The sequence below is a fragment of the Meriones unguiculatus genome (genome assembly GCF_030254825.1).
Source record: "Meriones unguiculatus strain TT.TT164.6M chromosome 13 unlocalized genomic scaffold, Bangor_MerUng_6.1 Chr13_unordered_Scaffold_45, whole genome shotgun sequence".
Lineage (NCBI taxonomy): Eukaryota > Metazoa > Chordata > Mammalia > Rodentia > Muridae > Meriones > Meriones unguiculatus.
The window spans coordinates 2,650,234-2,669,160 of NW_026843652.1; the positions used below are offsets into that span (position 1 = coordinate 2,650,234).

Here is an 18,927-nt window from a genome sequence, read left to right on the forward strand (position 1 = left end):
AAAGAAGCTAATCAAGAAAGAGGACCCTGGGTAAGATGCTCAGTCTCCATTCAGAAATAGAAACAGGATGGACACCAGAAGAGGGAAAAAGCAGGGAACTGGACAGGAGCCTACCACAGAGGGCCTCTGAAAGACTCTGTGCAGCAGGGTGTCAAAACAGATACTGAGACTCATAACCAACCTTTGGGCAGAGTGCAGGTAATCTTATGAAAGAAGGAGGAGATAGAAAGACCTGGAGGGGACAGGAGCTCCACAAGGAGAGGAATAGAACCAGAAAAATCTGGGTACAGGGATTTTTGGAGACTCATACTCCAAACAAGCACAAAGAATGGAGATAATGTAGTACCCCTGACAGATTTAGCACATTGCAGCTCAGTGTCCAAGAGGGTTCCCTAGTAATGGGAACAAGGACTGTCTCTGAAATGAATTCAGGGCCTGGCTCTTTGGTCATCTCTGCCTGCATGGGGAACAGTCTTACCATTCCACAGAGGAAGACAATGAAGACAGTCCCTGTTAAACCTGATAGATTAGGTTTAGATGGATGGAGAGAAGTACCTCCCCTATCAGTGGAGTGGGGGGGCATAGGAGAAGAAGAGGGAGATGAGGAGGGGTCTATAGCAGGGATACAAAGTGAATAAACTATAATCAATAAAAATAAAAATGAATTAAAAAATGCTGGAGTGTGTTTGTGTATACATACATGTTATTGTGTATATGTGCTAGTGAGAGTACAACTTATTGCTGTTTATTATCTACATCCCATATATAAGTTCTTGACATGGAACATAATGAGTCTTTTGGCCAGTGACCACACTGGCCCTTATTTAGCCTGAAAATATATTTACATATCTGCTAGTGTGTGAATTTGCATATACAGCAGCCCAACTATAGAAACATTAGAAAAATCTGTAGCAGTGATATGGACTACTCAGGGATAGAGCTCAAATCATCAGGCTTAGCAATAACTAAATTTACTCACTGAGACAATTCTCTGACATTCACTTGCAGTTTTGAGAAAGTCTTATGAACAAGTCTTTACTCCTAAGAACCAACACGTTCCAAAATGTGACAGGAGTGTATAATATTCATTTGCAAGTAGCATTTATTATTCAAATCATTTTATATTATTCCATCCTCTGATGACAATATATTCATAATCTGAATAAAATACAATATTGTACTGATGTAATGTTTCAACTAAATTTTGTGCATGTCAGTGAGTTCAGTGGGAAGACTGTGTTATGCAAAACTGACAACATAAACTTGAAGATCATATAAGCATGACTAAAATATACCCCACAAAGTGTCACACAGTTTTCATATATCTGTCATAGCCTAAGAATGAATAGTCCACTAAACACACAACATGTTTTGAAATAAATCTCATTGCTGTTACATTAACTAGCACCTCTAGATAAATCTCTAAGAAGGCTAGATAAATATCTAAGAAAGCTAGATAAATCTCTAGGAAGATGATGTGCCATATAGTAAATGTGGGAACATGCAGAAACATGGAACTTCAAACAACATATACATATATATACACACACATACTATTAAGCATTTATTAATTATTGATATCCAAGCAAGGCTTAAAAACAAACATTTTAAATGAATTTGTGAAAATATAAAAAAAAATACCACACGTTCTCAGAGACCCTTCCTTGAAAATTATGATCACAGACTACCTGATATAAATAAGCAATGGACCACATAGATGATGGGGATCCCATTCTATACATTGCACAGAAAAATACCTTTCACCAAGTGGAAATGCATTAGAATATGAACAGCCACCACAGAAGGAATATCAGAACAACCTCATAAACTTCTGTGAATGGATTTGCTACACATACAGCAAATTCAATCCCTACTCCAATGTTCAAAATTCAGACCACAATCACAAATGGTGTTCTGTTCCATTATATTTAAGGGAACATGGTAAATAATTTACTTCCTCCAAGGCTGGATAAAAATAGATACAAAAAAGTTTCTTTTCTTGAAAATGGATACATTTATTATGTACAGAGTAATCAACTCCTTTGTACAAATAGGGTTGCTCTCCTATGAATTCTTTTCTACTTCCTGATATCACGATAATATAAGATATTTACAGTACTAGAGACATGGCTTTCCAGTTAAGACAAGTTCATTCCCAGGAGCTAGGTAAGATTTTTGACAACTTTCTAGAATTCCTGGTATGAGAAGATCTGGTCTCAGAAAGACCAGACGATAAGGTCTGGTCTTCATGGAAACTAGAAAGGACGGGCACATCAAAAACACAAAGACAAACTGTTATCACATAATGGAAATTAAAACAAATTCTTAAATATGTTTATTCATGAATGTTTTACTTATATAAGAATTCATTACTGAACTCAGGTGTTGAGGCAACTACAGGCTTATCTATAAATGTTTTCTTCATCATGAATTCTTTCATGTAACAGAAATCAAACACATACATTTGAAGTCAGAGAAATGAATACTTCTCAGTTGATGGTATCATTTGGGAATGTTTAAGAAATGTATCCCTGCTGGAGAAAGTATGTTACCACATAGGTTACATTAATAAGGTTTCTCTAGAGTGTGAGCTCTTTTATGTATTAGGGGATGACTGTTACATGCAAAGGCTTTACCACATTGCTTACATTCATATGGTTTCTCTCCAGTATGTGTTTTTTATGTCATAGGAGATTACTATTATGTCAAAATGCTCTATCAAATTGGTTACATTCATAATGTTTCTCTCCAGTGTGCATTCTTCTATGTAGATGGAGATTATTATGGCATGAAAAGTTTTTCACACGTTGGTTACATTTATAGGGTTTCACTCCAATAAGTGTTCTTGTTCAAGATAACTCTTACATGAAAAGACTTTATTATGAGACTGGCTTACCTTCATAAGGTTTTTCTCCAGGATGTGTTCTTTTTGTCTTCAGAGACTACTCTGAAATGCATAGACTTTATAGACTACTCTGAAATGAATAGACTTTATCACTTTGGGTACATTCATAAGATTTCTCTCCAGTGTGAATTTTTTTATGTACTACCAGATGACTGTTCTGTGCAAAGGCTTTATGACATTCATTGCATTCATAAGGTTTCTCTACAGGGTGAGTTCTTTTATGTCTTAGGAGAACACTGTTATATGCAAAGGCTTTACCACATTGGTTACATTCATAAGGTTTCTCTCCAGTGTGAGTTCTTTTATGTCTTAGGAGAGCACTGTTACATGCAAAGGCTTTACTACATTCGTTGCATTCATAAGGTTTCTCTCCCGTGTGAGTTCTGTTATGTAATAGGAGTGTACACCTCTGTGCAAAGGCTTTACCACATTGGTTACATTCATAGGGTTTTTCTCCAGTGTGAGTTCTGTTATGTACTAGGAGAGTATACCTCTGTGCAAAGGTTTTACCACATTGGATACATTCATAAGGTTTTTCTCCAGTGTGAGTTCCTTTATGTCTTATGAAATCACTGTTACATGCAAAGGCTTTACCACATTGGTTACATTCATAGGGTTTTTCTTCAGTGTGATTTCTTTTATGTCTTAAGAGATTACTGTTACATGCAAAGGCTTTATCACATTGGTTACATTCATAACGTTTTTCTCCCGTGTGAGTTCTTTTATGTTTTAGGAGTTCAGTGTTAGATGCAAAGGCTTTATCACACTGGTTACAGTCATAAGGTTTTTCTCCAGTGTGAGTTCTTTTATGTCTTAGGAGATGACTGTTCTGTGAAAAGGCTTTACCACATTGGTTACATTCATAACGTTTCTCACCTGTGTGAACTCTTTTATGTATTAGGAGAACGTAGTTGGATGCAAAGGCTTTACCACACTGGTTACATTCATAGGGTTTCTCTCCAGTGTGAGTTCTGTTATGTAGTAGGAGCTTTTGGTTAGAAGAAAAGGCTTTACCACACTGGTTACATTTATAAGGTTTTTCGCCAGTGTGAGTTCTGTTATGTACTAGGAGAATATACCTGTTTGCAAAGGCTTTACCACACTGGTTACATTCATAGGGTTTCTCTCCCGTGTGAGTTCTGTTATGTAATAGGAGTGTACACCTCTGTGCAAAGGCTTTACCACATTGGTTACATTCATAAGGTTTTTCGCCAGTGTGAGTTCTTTTATGTATTAGGAGACCATAGTTGTATGCAAAGGCTTTACCACACTGGTTACATTCATAGGGTTTCTCTCCCGTGTGAGTTCTGTTATGTAATAGGAGTGTACACCTCTGTGCAAAGGCTTTACCACACTGGTTACATTCATAGGGTTTTTCTCCAGTGTGAGTTCTTTTATGTCTTAGGAGATCACGGTTGCATGCAAAGGCTTTACCATACTGGTTACATTCATAAGGTTTTTCTCCATTGTGAGTTCTTCTATGTGTTAGGAGATGACCATTATTTGCCAAGGCTTTACCACATTGGTTACTTTCATAACGTTTCTCCCCAGTGTGAGCTTTTTTATGTATTAGAAGAGTACTGTTACCTGCAAAGGCTTTACCGCATTGGTTACATTCATCAGATATCTCTCCTATATGTGTCCTTTTATGTCTTAGGAAATGACTGTTATGTGCAAAAGCGTTACCATATTGGTTTGATTCATAGCGGTCCTCACGAATATGCTTACTTTCATGTGTGTGGGGACTCCTGTGATGTGTAAAGACTTCGTCATATTGAGTATCTTCAGGGGGTTTGTCTCCACTATGACTATTTTCATACCTGCAAAGATAATTGATACATATGAAAACTTTACCACATTCATTACACTGATGAATCTAATTGTCCATGTCACTTAATTTTACAATTTGGTGTAAAGATAAATAGGAATTACATCTTAGTTTTTATCATTATTTTCACATTCACGGTTTTCTCCTTCTCTAGGGGGTGTTTTGTATATTTGAAAATACCTGTGATGGTGAAAATATTTGTCACCTTGCTCACATTTATACTATACTTTCTTACTTTATTCTATAAGATGTTTTACCACATATTTGTACAAAACTGCAAGACCTCAGAGTTTTAACTCACTGATTGGGTTAATAAATTTCCCTATACTGCACACCACGGTAAATTGGCAAAGTTAACTGTGAGAAAAAGAATAATTTATATATTCCTAAAACTACATTTTCTGAAGTGTGATTTTTGTGAGAATTCCTAATGAAGTTGAATAACCAGTTAATTGATGTTGTTGTAATATTATGTGAAAGTGTGTCTGTGTATTGGAATGCTGATTGCTGAGACAGCAGAAAGCTAAGTGCTGAGCAGATTGCATAATTCTCTTTTTATGGTCCATCACCTGCCCTATATTTCGTAAACATTTGTCCTTCCCTATATTGGAAATAATAAAAAGCTGACAACTGATAGCAAGGCACAAAATGGAAGGCAGAACTTCTGAGTGAGAGAGGTTTGCTGGAAAGAAGAAAGCAAATGACAGGCGATTCACCAGCAGGACAGAAGGGTTAAGAGATAGACATGAAGATGAACAAAGAGGTAGTGCTGCCCATGCAGCAGGACACTGTATTAGGTTTATTTGTGTTAGGGAAAAAGAGGGTTCAGAATCCAACCAGGTAAATTACCTAAGCTTTAAAATATAAAATAGTCTCTGCATTATTATTTATACTGCTTGCATCTCTGAATAGCCCATATAAAGCATAATAGGTATCCCCATTTAAACATCTACTAATAATGGGGACTACTATTTATTTTAGTTGTTTTGAGTGGTATATTGTTTCTTTCAATATATCTATGACTTGTATTCATTGTGATATATGATATCCCTATTAAAAGAAGAATAATAAATGACATGGTTTCATGTTGCATTCACACATTTGATTTTTGTTCATTATAGATATGTGCTATAGGGATTATGGTTTTTCCACAACAACATTCCTGACTCTAAAAATCTGTCCTTCTCACAAAGCTTAGCAACATTATTACAAGTGTATGAGTAACCCCAGCTTTACTATGGACTACTTTAGTACAATGTTTTCTACATACTTTCAGCAACTATTTACTGTGAATACCTTTAGCAATATCTGAGTTGTAGGAAACTAAAGAAATGCAGCTCCACCTCATAGCGCTAACAAGGCTATGATTTAAATGTTGATCTTGCATGAGGTATGGTTTCCTTGCATTCTTAGAGGAGTGCCTTGCAAACACACATCAAATACCTAACATGGAGGTAAATAGTTTAGTAACAAGTTAGTAATCATCAGTAAATATACTTAAAACATTCCATTTACACTGTCCCTTTTCTTTCAAATTTCCAAGACACATTAACATTTTCTCAGAACCATATTCATATCAGCTTACACATGAAAATTACCTTATATGTCTTCTAGAACTCTGACAATGCTTTTCAATATTATGATCTTCCCAACTGTAGCCTAAAATACAATACCAGAAAATGTATGTTTTATTATTGGAAATAAGGCAAAATTTAGGTCATAATCTATGATCAATCAAAGAACCATTCACTTTAGTCTTCCTCATGGGCAAGTGAAATTACAGAAGTACATCAATAATAAATAAAGAGTTCCTCCCTCATTTTAAAAAGTAAAGATAATTCACTCTCATACCTATAGCAGTGAGATTCCTGTAGGTCTCCAGCATCACATCTTGGTAAAGATTCCTCTGGGAAGGATCCAGCAAAGCCCACTCTTCTCGAGTGAAGTTCACATGCACATCATTGTAGGTCAATGCATTCTAAAATATTCACACATGTGTACAATAGAAAGCATGAAACGAACAAAGTATACTGGAAATGTATACTTCATTTACAATATTTTCATTGAATTCTGGCATTTCTACTTATTTTCTGACACACAGGTTCCAATGTAATCACGAACTCTTTTTAGGAGGAAACTGAATAGTGAGGTTCACCTCTCTAATTTATGCATCTTTTCAGGAGGATATAGCCTTGCAAGAGAAATGCCAATTCACAGAAATAAAGAGAGAGAGAGTAAACACTAACAGTAATGAGCCCATATCAGATAAATAGTATGAACAATCCCTAACTAAAATAACAATGGACAAGCTGGGTGTATTTTCTCAAGTCTTTTATTCCAAGAACACTCAGGAGACAGGCCCAGGAGTATTTCATAGAGCTGGATGCTAGCCTGATTTATGCAGTAAGTTCCAGGACAGTCAGGGGTATGTAATAAAAACCTGTATATTCTGTAAAAATTAATCAACCAAATAAAAAACATAGAGATACCTCTGTGAACACTACACCAACAGCTCAGACAATAAGATCAACAATTAACAAAGGGACACATGAAGATGAAAATCACCTGGAAGGTAAACAACTCCATCAATAGAACAAATGATAGCATATGGACTGGGAGAGGACCTTCACCAACCCTATCTCTAACTGAAGGATAATATCTAAAATAAAGAATTGAAGAAATTAGACACCAACAAACCAAATAACTCAATTAAATCATGGCATAAAGAACTAAACAGACAACCCTCAACAGAGGCAGTGCTAATAGCTGAGACCCACTTAAAGATATGTTCGTTGTCCTTAGTCATCAAGAAAATGCAAATCAAAAGGACTCTGCATTTTGAGCTTACATTTGTCAGAATGGCTCAGATCATGAACTCAAGGGATAGCACATGGTGGTGAGGATGTGGAATAAGGAAAACACACCTTCAGTGCTGGTGAGAATGAAAACTTAAACAACCACTTTGGAAATACATCTAGACATTTCTCAAAAACTTTACAACAGTCCAACATCAATACCTATATACCTGAAGAGCTATACTACTCCGGGGAATATACCCAAAAGATGTTCTACCATAACACACGGACACTTGCTCAACTATGTTCATAGCAGATTTATTTGTAATAAACAGAAACTGGAAAAAAACTTAGATGTCTTCTGTTGAAGAATGGATAAATAAAATGTGATACAGTTATACAACTGAATACCGATTAGCTATTAATAACAAAGACTTCATGCAATCAACCAGAGAATGGATGGAGCTAGGAAAGATTTTTCTGAGTGAGGTAACCCAGACCCTGAAAGACCCACATGGTACCTACTCACTCATAAGTGGAAATTAACCATAAAGTACAGGATAACCATGGAACAATCCACAGACCCAGAGTGTCAAGGAGAGCAAAGGGAGGATGTAGGAAACTCACTCAGAAGAGAAAATAAGATAGGTATCTGAATTAAATGGAGGGAAGGAATAGGGTGGGAGAGGGAGTGAGGAGGATAATGGGAATGGACATCAGCTTTGGGGAAAGTAGAGGCAAGGAAGGAATGAAGAGAGAGAATAGAAATCAGGGTGGGTGAATTTGGAGGTCATGGGAGGCCCCTGGCAGGATACAGGTGTGGCCCTAGACGAGAAACCACAGCAGCATGGGTTACGGACCATGAAGTTACCAAATGAGAAATATAATATGCTCTATTAAATCTCAAAATTCAACATGTGGATGAAGATCAATTGAAGAACAGATTTGATATGTACAAATACCTACATTTCAGGTCATCAGCCAGTAATATAAAAACAAAACAAAATTACAAAGCTAGATTAAGATTCAGATGAATCTCTATGTCTGAGGCTTGCCTGATTTACATACCTACTTACAGTACACACAAGACGGGAGAAATTTTTTCTTCAAAAACAAAACCAACAAAATTAATAATATAAAACAATAGATCAATAGTCCCTTAGAAAATGGAAGCAGTAATTAAAAGTCTGCCAAACACACACACACACACACACACACACACACACACGCCCTGGGCTAGATGGTTTTAGCATTGAATCATACCCGATTTTCAAACAAGAGTTCATACCAATATTCATCAAAGTATTTCACAAAATACAAACAGAAGGAACATTGCCAAACTCATTGTGATGGCAGTCACCCTGATACACAAACCAAAGTCTCAACAAAGAAAGAAAATTTCAGAGCAATCTCACTCTAGAACATAGAAAAAAACATATTCAATAAAATAATCACAAACCAAATCCAAAAATACATCAAATATATACACGATGAACAAATAGGCATCATCTCAGGGATACCAGGATGGTTCAAAATCCATCAGTGTAATCCACCATATAAAAAAACAAACAACAAAATCACATGATCATCTCATTAGATGAGAAAAAGCCTTTCACAAAATCCAACACCCCTTCATGTTAACAGACTTAGAGAAATCAGACATACAAGGAATTGGGCACACATTTAACATAATAAAGGCAGTAAAAGGCAAGCTGAGAGCCAGCATTAAATTATTTGGAGAGAAACTTAAATTCCACTAATATGAGGTACAGGACAAGGATGCCTACCCTCTCCATATCTTTTCAATATACTACTTAAGTCCTAGCCAGAGTAATACCACAACTGAAGGTGATCAAAGAGATACAACTTGGAAAGGAAGAAGTCAAAGTATCACTATTCACACATGATATACTAGTATACATAAAGACCCAAGAAATTCTACCAGAGAATCCCTACAATTGATATATACTTTTGACAAATAGGCTGGGAACACATTTAATGAAAAAGATCATTAGGCCTTCTGCTTACAAATGAAAAATGGGCTGAGAATGAAATTTGGGAAACAACACCCTAAACAGTAGCCACAAACAATATGAAATATTTTGTAGCAACTCTAACCAAATGAAAGACCTCTATGACTAGAATTTCAAGTCTTTAAAGAAAAAAACTGAGGAAGATATCAGAAGATGGAAAGCTCTCCCAAAATCATGGACATGTAGGGTTAATATAGTAAAACAGCATTCTTAACAAATGCAATGTACAGATTCAGTCCATTTCCCACCAACATTCAAACATAATTCTTTAAAGATCTGGAAAGAGCAAACAAACTTCATATGGAAGTTTGAAGTTTGAAGTTGTCATATGGAAAAATAAAACACCCTTTTGAGCAAACCAATCCTGTACAATTAGAATAAGGACATAGAAATAAACCGACACTCCTACTGAAACTTTACTTTCAACAAAGACAAAACCATACAATGGGAAAATAACAGCATCTTCAACAAATAGTTGTGGTCTAACTGGATGTCTGCCTGTAGAAAAATGCAAATAGACCCCTTTGTATCCCCCTGAAGAAACTCAAGTCCAAGTGGATCAAAGACCTTGACATAAAACCAGAGCCTCTAAATCATTTAGAAGACAAGGTAGAGAAAAATCTGGAACTCATTAACATAGGAGACAATAGAACAAATCAGCACAGACTCTGAGATCAACAATTAATAAATAGGATCTCAAGAAACTGAAAAGCTTCTGTAAGTCAAAGGACATTATCAAAAGAAAAAATGGCAGCCAACAGATTGGGAAAATAACAACACCAACCCTACATCAGACAGAGCAGTAAAATCCAAAATATACAAAGAACTTAAGAAATTAAACACCAACAAATCAACTAATCCAATTAACAAATGGGGTTCAGAGCTAAACTGGGAATTCACCACAGAGGAATCTCGAATGGCTGAGAAGCACTAAAGGAAATCATCAAAGTCCTTAGTCATCAGAGAAACAGAAATCAAAATGACTCCAGGATTCCATCTTACACTCGAATGGCTAAGATCAAAAACTCGAGTGACAACACACGGTGGTGAGGATGTAGTAAAAAGGGAACATTCCTCCAACTTCTCTGGAAATCAATCAATCTGGTGCATTCTCAGAAAATTGGGACTAGTTCTACCTCCAGACCCAGCTATATCACTCCAGGGAATATATCCAATAGTTGTTCCCTTATATTATATAACAAGGACACTTGTTCTACTGTGTTCATAGCTGTTTATTCATAACAGCTAGAAACTGGAAACAACCTAGGTGTCCCTCAAATCTAGAAGAATGGATAAAGTACTTCTGGCACATTTACACAATGGAATACTAACCAGTTATTAAAAATAAGAAATCATGGAAACTGCAGGCAAATGGATTGAACTAGAAAAAAATCATCCTGAGTGAGGTAACACAGACACAGATAAAAACACATAGTATGTACACATTTATGAGCAGATATTAGACCGCTCATACAGGATAACCATACTACAATCCACAGACCCAAAGAAGCTAAATAACAAGGAGGGTCCACAGGAGGGTGCCAGAATATCACTCAGAACAGAAAACAGAATAGACAGCAGAATTGGATGAAGAGAGGGAACTGAGCAGAAATTTTTTTTCTATTTGTGAAGAATAAGAATAATATACTTTTTATTGCATTTGTATTGAATTTGTGAATAGCTTTCAGTTGAATGGTCATTTTTAAGATTTTATCTTTATCAATCCAGGAACATGGGATGTCTTCTCATTTTCCAGTGTCTTTCTAGATTCCTTAAGGTGTTTGAAGTTCTCATTGTAGGTATATTTTTTCTTTCATCTGTTTATTACTAGATATTTTACTTTCCTTCAGACATTTCTGAATGTATGTTCAAGATCTCCTTTGAATGTTTGATGTTGGTATATACAAAAGTAAATAGATTTGTGTACGCAGATTCTGTATCCTGTCACATAGGTATACTTTTTAATCATTTCAAAAATTTTTGTGATAGAATTTTGGGGAATTTTAATGCATATTATTACATCATCTGCAAAGAGTGATAGTTTGAATTCTAATTTTCCTATTTATATTTCTTTACTGCTTAAACTAACACTTTGAGCAAAATATTGAAAAGGACTGGGGGTGGTGGACATAGATGACAAACTTCTGACCTGAGTAAACTTGCCTGGACCTTTTCTCCATTAGGGATGATTCTGGATGCAGGTTTCTCACCTATAGCTTTTATTATGTTCAGAGGTGTTGCCTCTAGCCTTACAACTTTTGAAACTTTTATGATAAAGGCATGTTGGATTTTTTTCAAAGATTTTTGTTGTTTTTCTGTTTAAAATCTTGACATGTTCATGTGATTTTTGTTTATACATCATTTATGTGATTTTTATATTTATTGACGTATGTTGTGCCATATCAGGGATAAGAAATTTGTTCAGAGTGGATAATAGTTTTGATGTATGCCTGTATTCTCTTTACAAGAATTTCATTAGAATTGAGTCTATTTTTATTAATTAATTTATTTTTCAATAAATTAGTTTAATCACTTTGTATCCCCACTATCCCACTCCATCATCCCCTCCCAATCCTACCGTCCCTCGCTTATGTCCTCCCTTTTCCCACCACAAGACGACTAATAGGGGAGGTCTTCCTCCCATCCCTAGATGACCCTAGCCTATCAGCTCTCATCATGACTGGCTGCATTGTCTTCCTGTGTGGCCTGTTAAGACTAAAGTCCCATTAGGGGGAGGTGATCAAAGAGCCAGTCACTGAGTTAATGTCAGACAGTCACTATTCCCCTTTCTAGAGAACTAACTTGGAGACTGAGCTGTCATGGGCTACACCTGTGTAGGGGTACTAGGGATTCTAGGTTATCTTCATGCATGGTCCTTGGTTGGAGTAGAAGTCTCAGAAAAGACCCATATGCCAAGGTTTCTTGGATCTGTCATTCTCCTTGTGGAGATGTTGTCCCCTCCAGGTCTTCCTACCTCCCCCTTCTTTTGTAAGATTACCTCCTCTGTGCCCAAAGTTTGGCTGAGTATCAGCACCTGCTTTGATATCCTGTCGGGTATAGTCTTCAGAGGCCCTCTGTGGTAGGGTCCTGTCCTATAGCCTGGTATCTCTCACTTCCAATGTCCATCCCATTTGCCATTCTGAGTGAGGATTGATCATCTAAACCAGGGTCCTCCTTCTTGTTTAGCTTCTTGAGCTGTACACATTTCAGTATGTTTACCATGTATTATATGTCTAAAATCCACTTACAAGTGAGGATATGCCATGTGTTTCTTTCAGTTTCTAGGATACCTCCCTCAGTCAAGATGAGCATTTCTAGGTCCCACCATTTGCTTGCAAATTTTATAATTTTTATAATACCTGAGCAGTATTCCATTGTGTAAATGTAACACAATTTCTGTGTCCATTCTTTAGTTGAGGGACATCTGGATTGTTTCCAGATTCTGACTTTTACAAATAAAGCTACTATAAACATGTTTGAACAAATACCCCTGTTGTATTCTTGAGCATGTTTTGGATATATGCCTAGGAGTGCTATTGCTGGATCTTGAATTAAGAGCATTCCTTTTTCTCTGAGAACATGCCAGATTGATATCCAAAGCGGTTGTTCAAGATTACATTCCCGCCAGAAGTGGAGGAGGGTGCCCCTTTTCTCCACATCCTCTCCAGCATGTGCTGTCAATTGAGTTATTGATCTTAGCCATTCTAATGGCTATAAGGTGAAATCTCAGGGTTGTTTTGATTTGCATTTCCCTGATGATTAAGGAAGTTGAACATTGCTTTAAGTGTTTCTCTGCCATTCAATATTCCTCTATTGAGAATTCTGTTTAGCTCCATTCTGTTTACTATATTTTTAATTGGATTATTTTTGTTTAATTTCTTGAGTTCTTTATATATTCTGGATTAGCCCTCTGTCAGCTATCGGGTTGGTGAAGATCCTTTCCTAATCTGTAGGCTGTTGTTTAAGTCTGATGACAGTGTCTTTTGTTTACAAAAACTTTTCAGTTTCATGAGGTCCCAGTTATTAACTGTTGCTCTTAGAGCTTGAGCTGTTGGTGTTCTGTTTAGGAAGTACTCTCTTATGCCAATGAGTTCAAGGCTCTTCAATGTATATGTAGGCTTTTTGTTATTTCTGGTGTTATTGAAGTCTAGTTTTAGGCCATGTGGTCTGATAGGATACAAGGGATTATTTTGATCTTCTTGTATCTCTTGAGGCCTGTTTTGTGCCCGATTATATGGTCAATTTTAGGGAAAGTTCCATGAGGTGCTGAAAAGAAGGTAAAAGAAGGTATACTCTTTTGTGTTTGGGTGAAAAGTTCTGTAGACATCTATTAGGTCCATTTGATTTAGGACCTTTATTGTCATTACTTCCCTATTTAGCTTCTGTCTAGATGATCTGTCCCTTGGTGAGAGTAGAGTGTTGAAGTCTCCCAATATTAAAGTGTTGGGATCGATGTGTGGTTTAAGCTTTAATCATATTTCATTCGCAAATGCAGGTGCTCTTGATTTGGGGGCATAGACATTCAGGGTTGTAATGTCCTCCTGGTGGATTTTTCTTTTGATGAGAATGGATTGCCCTTCATCATCTTTTTTGATTAATTTTGGTTGAAAGTCTATTTTATCAAGGATATTGGCCTGTGGTTTTCTTTTTGTGTAGTTTTAATGGGTTTGCAAATGACAGCAATGCTGGATTTCTAGAAAGGGGTTTCACAGGCTCCTTCTGTTTCTTTTCCTTTTTTTTTCTTTTCTTTTCATGATAGTTTAAGAAGGATTATTGTAGCTCCTTTTTGAATGTCTGGTAGAATTGTGGTGTGACTTCATGTTAAGCAGACACACCCAAGTGGAGTAGATGATTAGAAATAATCAAATTCAGAGCTGAAATCAATGTATTAGGTACAAAGAAAACAATTCAAAGAATCAATGAGACTAACAGCTGGTTCTTTGAGAAAATCAACAAGATAGACAAATCCTTAGCCAAACTAAGTAAAAGGCAGAGAAAAACTATCCAAATCAGCAAAATCAGAAATGAAAATGGGAACGTAACAACAGACATTGAGGAAATCCAAACAATCATTAGGTCTTAATACAAAAGCCTATATGCCATAAAATTTAAAAAGCTAAATAAAATGGACAATTCTCTTGATAGATTCCATTTACCAAAATTAAATCTAGATCAGGTAAATAAATTGAATAGTCCTATATCTCCCAAGGAAATAGAATCAGTCTTCCAAAAAAAGAAAGCCCAGGGCCAGATGGTTTCAGCGCAGAATTCTACCAGACATTCAAAGAAGAGCTAACCCCAATTCTCTTCAAACGAATTCACAAAATAGATACAGAAGGAACATTATCAAACTCATTCTAGGAAGCCAGTCACATTGATACCTAATCCACACAAAGATCCAAGAAAAAAAGAGAACTTCAGACCTATCTCTCTTATGAATATTGGTGCAAAAATACTCAATAAAATACTTGCAAACCACATCCAAGAACACATTAAAGATATCATCCACCATGTCCAGGCTAGAGCAGTAAGAAAACTAAAGGAGATCAAGGGGATACAAGTCAGAAAGATACAAGTCAAAGTATCACTATTCACAGGTGTTATGATAGTATACATGAGTGGACCCACAAATGCTACCAGAGAACTCGTACAGCTGATGAATACCTTCAGCAAAATTGCTGGATATAAAATTAACTCAAAAAAATCCGAAGTCTTCCTGTATACAAAAGACAAGTGGGCTGAGATAGAAATTGAGGCAACAACAACCTTCCAGTATTCACAAATAATATAAAGTACATTGGTTTAACTCTTACCAAGAACGGGAAAGATCTGTATGAAAAAAAAAACTTCAAATCTCTGAAGAAAGAAATTGAAGAAGATATGAGAAGATGGAGAGATTTTCCATGCTTATGGATCAGTAAGAATAACAGCAAAAATGGTCATCCTACCAAAAGAAATCTAGAGATTAATGCAATTCCCATCAAAATATCAACACTATTCCTTACAGACCTTGAAAGAACAATTCTCAACAACATATTAAAAAAAAAAAGAATAGTTAAAACAACCCAGTATGATAAAGAACTTCTGAAGTTATCTCCATCCTTGATCTAAAGCTATACTATAAAGCAAGAGTAATAATAACGACATAGTACTGGCAGAGAAAAAGCCTTGTGGATCAATGGAATTGAATCAGATATCCAGAAATAAACCCACACACCTACAGACAGGCAGGACTAAAGCCAGAAATTTATACACTGAACCCCCACGCTATGTCCTTCTCCCTATCAAGCTACTTAAGACCTCCATCCCCCGGTACTACAGCATAGAATCTCTACTTCCCCTCTCAATAGACTACCGTATCAGTGTTCTGTCTGAGAGAAAAATCCTGCTTTTGGAAATGCCTGTCTGCTCTCTTTTAAGTCCATGACACCTGCATCAATCCTGATCTAACAGACACTGCAACATGCACTGAGGAAAGCTGTAAATCATTGGTTCATATTTTAAAAGTTTTCATTTAACTAAGCATTTAAATGCAAAAAAAATTAATGGGTAGACTTCTAGATGTATAAAATCTAACAACATTAAATCAAGATGAAATAAATTATTAAAACAGACACATAACAACCAAGATAGAAATGGTAACTTAAAAATCTCTCAAAAAAAAAGAGAAAAGAAAAGCCTAGGTCTAGAGATTCAGCATGAATTCTACAAGAGTCGCAAATAACTCACTACAATACTCCTCAAAGTATTCCATAGAAGGGAAAAGGAAGAAACACTTCCATATTTTTGTTAAGACACCAGCAGTATTATCTTGATTAGAAAAAAAATCAACTTCTGAAAATTAATAACACAACCTAATATTGTGTTAACTAATTAATAATTCATGTTATAAAGAACTTCTATACAGGTACTCAGTTATTCATACAAGAGACAAACTCACTCACCTAATACATCATGACTGGAAGCCATGATTACAGACTATTTCAATATCAGTATCAAATATTACTGATCCCCATAATGCTAAATTATATAGTACACACTCACATTTCATCTTTTATTTACCTATCATTGACTGAATGAAAAGTTCAATTGACTTGCTCAACAATCATCTTGATATCCTACTTAAAGTTCATCTCCAAGATTCGTAAGTGTAAACGAGTCCTAGTTTATATCTTGTTGGTTTAAAACCCACACATTATACTCATCACTAACACACTGAGTTGCGGCCCAGGCTTATGAGTACTGTCTGTGTTCTAAAATTTATTAATGGAACCACAATTTTCGTTTCACATTCATCTTACCTTATTAATACTAAATCATCTGTGAAAGCAATTACTTTTCTGTTACTGCTGACTTGACGACAGGGTATTTATTGTCCACAAAAGGATCTTTTTATGGTCTTTTGTCATAAATACAGATTGTATTTTAGGTGAAATGGTTGCTTTGCAATATGAGGCCATAGTCTATATCTTATGTCATTGGACATATTCTATGAAATCATAAAAATTTTGGTTCTTGAACTTGCTATATTTTTACACTATGTACAATTGTATCTTACAGAATTTCATCTCACACTAGGAAATCATTTGTTGAAAAACATTCAAATTTAATGTCTTCAAATGAGTGCTTTCTGTCCCCAAATCATGTAATATATACACATACACTTTGACAGAATCTATTTCCATTTTAATTTGTACTTGCAAATATAAGATGAAAATGTTTTATAGGTTTGAGGATAGTAATTACTTAACAATAATATAAGATCCTGATGCTTCGCTTGCTTATGAGTGAGGCTTACCTGACATGGAAGAAGCCAGTCCATGTTTCTGTCTTCTTTAGGTCCCATTTCAATTTTGCTCAGCAGCATTTTATGGAGGGCATGGGACACTGCATACACTGCATTCCGTATTGAATAGCTGGGCTCAGAAACGGTCACCACATCATTTTCTTCTGGTTTAATCTCTATAGAAATTGGGTATGTGTCATGATATATAGCATAGCAGGAGATGAGCAATCAAACCTGTCAATCCAGAATTTATGGAAGTAAAAATCTCCTGGGTAGTGGGAGGCTGTAGAAGACTAGAGATAGTTCATTAAGCCAGGGATAGCTCTTGTTTTCGAATATGAGAAGCTTCCTCTGAAAAAGTTCATCAAGTCATTCCTATTTGATAGGGACTCAAAATAAAATGTATTGGTTTGCCATGTTCTACACCTTCCTTCTGGTAGAAAATAATTTATTTACCATGTGGAAAAACTTCAGTTACTTATGTGAGTACAGAATACCTGCACTTTTACCTGTGTATGTTGGTTCAAATTCAGGAATTCAACACCAAATAGTACCCAAGTTTTAATTAGCTGTTGTTTTTCTGCAAAGCCACACAGATTTCTTTCGTTCTTTCCTTCCTTTTCTTTCTTCTCTCTCTCCTTCCTTCCCTCTTCTTCCTCCTCCACCTCTTTTTTCTCTTTGCCCATATGTATATGCCCTCAGCCCAGCAGAGGTGGCCAGATCCTTTTGAACTGAGTCCCCAGCACCCTAACAACTAAGCCCAGTGCACCTTACCTACTCAACCCCCAGCCCCCTAAAAATTATTTATAGGATTCTCCCTGCTCGTGCACCCGCAGGCCAGCAGAGGGCGCCAGAACAACCAATACAAGGTCGTGCACAGCCTCACCTCGGGCGGGGTGCACCCATCTACCCCAGGAAGCATGCAGGCCTGGAGGGAGCAGAGGACTGTGTTCTCGTCCCGCCAACACCCTGCCTGCGGTTCTGCTCCACATAAGAGCCGCTCAGGGACTCCAGGCGGATGGATGGATGGAAGGCCAGGGGTGGACAAGGGAAGGAGGCAGGGAACCCCCAAATCCCTCCTACTCCCCTTCCTCCCCGCCTCCACCCCACGTGTGAGCAGGACTATGAATTCATAACTGCTTGAGATAAGAAGATTGCGGACCTGGGAAAACCGTTCCGGGTAGCAGCGCGTCGCTGGCGGAAGTCCCGCCCCTTATGGCTTCGCTTCCAGATCCGCCCCGCAGAGAACAGAGACTTCCGGGCTCGGAGGCACTGAGGCCGCCCTACCATCTCCCTGGCCTGGGCTGTAAACACAAACCCTCTACTTACAAACAGACCTTTATCCCTTCGTTTCTCACTTCGGAGCTCTTGCTGGTCACGGAAGTCCCAATGGTCCAAGATACATAGCCTCAGAGACCCACCAGCCTGAGAACTACAAACATGGCTTCGGAGCAAGGACTTCCGGGATTGTATCGGAGAACTATAAAAATGGCGTCCACGTGGCGCAATGCATTCTGGGATTGCTCGTAGTCCCGAGTTTGATTCCTTCCCTGTCCGTTGCCTGGACCGTGGACCCTGAG

At 36.9% G+C, this 18,927-nt stretch overlaps 1 protein-coding gene across 3 annotated transcripts; it reads right to left on the bottom strand.

Moving 5' to 3' along the window:
• Positions 1 to 1,188: 1,188 nt before the first annotated feature.
• On the bottom strand, positions 1,189 to 18,784 carry LOC132651311 (zinc finger protein 431-like). Of its 3 annotated transcripts, none has more exons than XM_060376536.1 (5): positions 18,685 to 18,784; positions 17,360 to 17,523; positions 6,585 to 6,711; positions 6,332 to 6,392; positions 1,189 to 4,725 (listed from the first exon to the last, which is right to left on the bottom strand). In XM_060376536.1, the coding sequence occupies exons 2-5, from the start codon at positions 17,426 to 17,428 to the stop codon at positions 2,964 to 2,966; spliced, it is 2,019 nt and encodes a 672-aa protein (XP_060232519.1). In that variant the 5' UTR covers positions 17,429 to 17,523; positions 18,685 to 18,784; the 3' UTR covers positions 1,189 to 2,963. The 3 variants fall into 3 exon arrangements, with proteins under 3 accessions (XP_060232519.1, XP_060232520.1, XP_060232518.1); XM_060376537.1 differs by lacking the exon at positions 18,685 to 18,784 and adding an exon at positions 18,510 to 18,644; XM_060376535.1 differs by lacking the exon at positions 18,685 to 18,784 and adding an exon at positions 18,234 to 18,409.
• Positions 18,785 to 18,927: the final 143 nt, after the last annotated feature.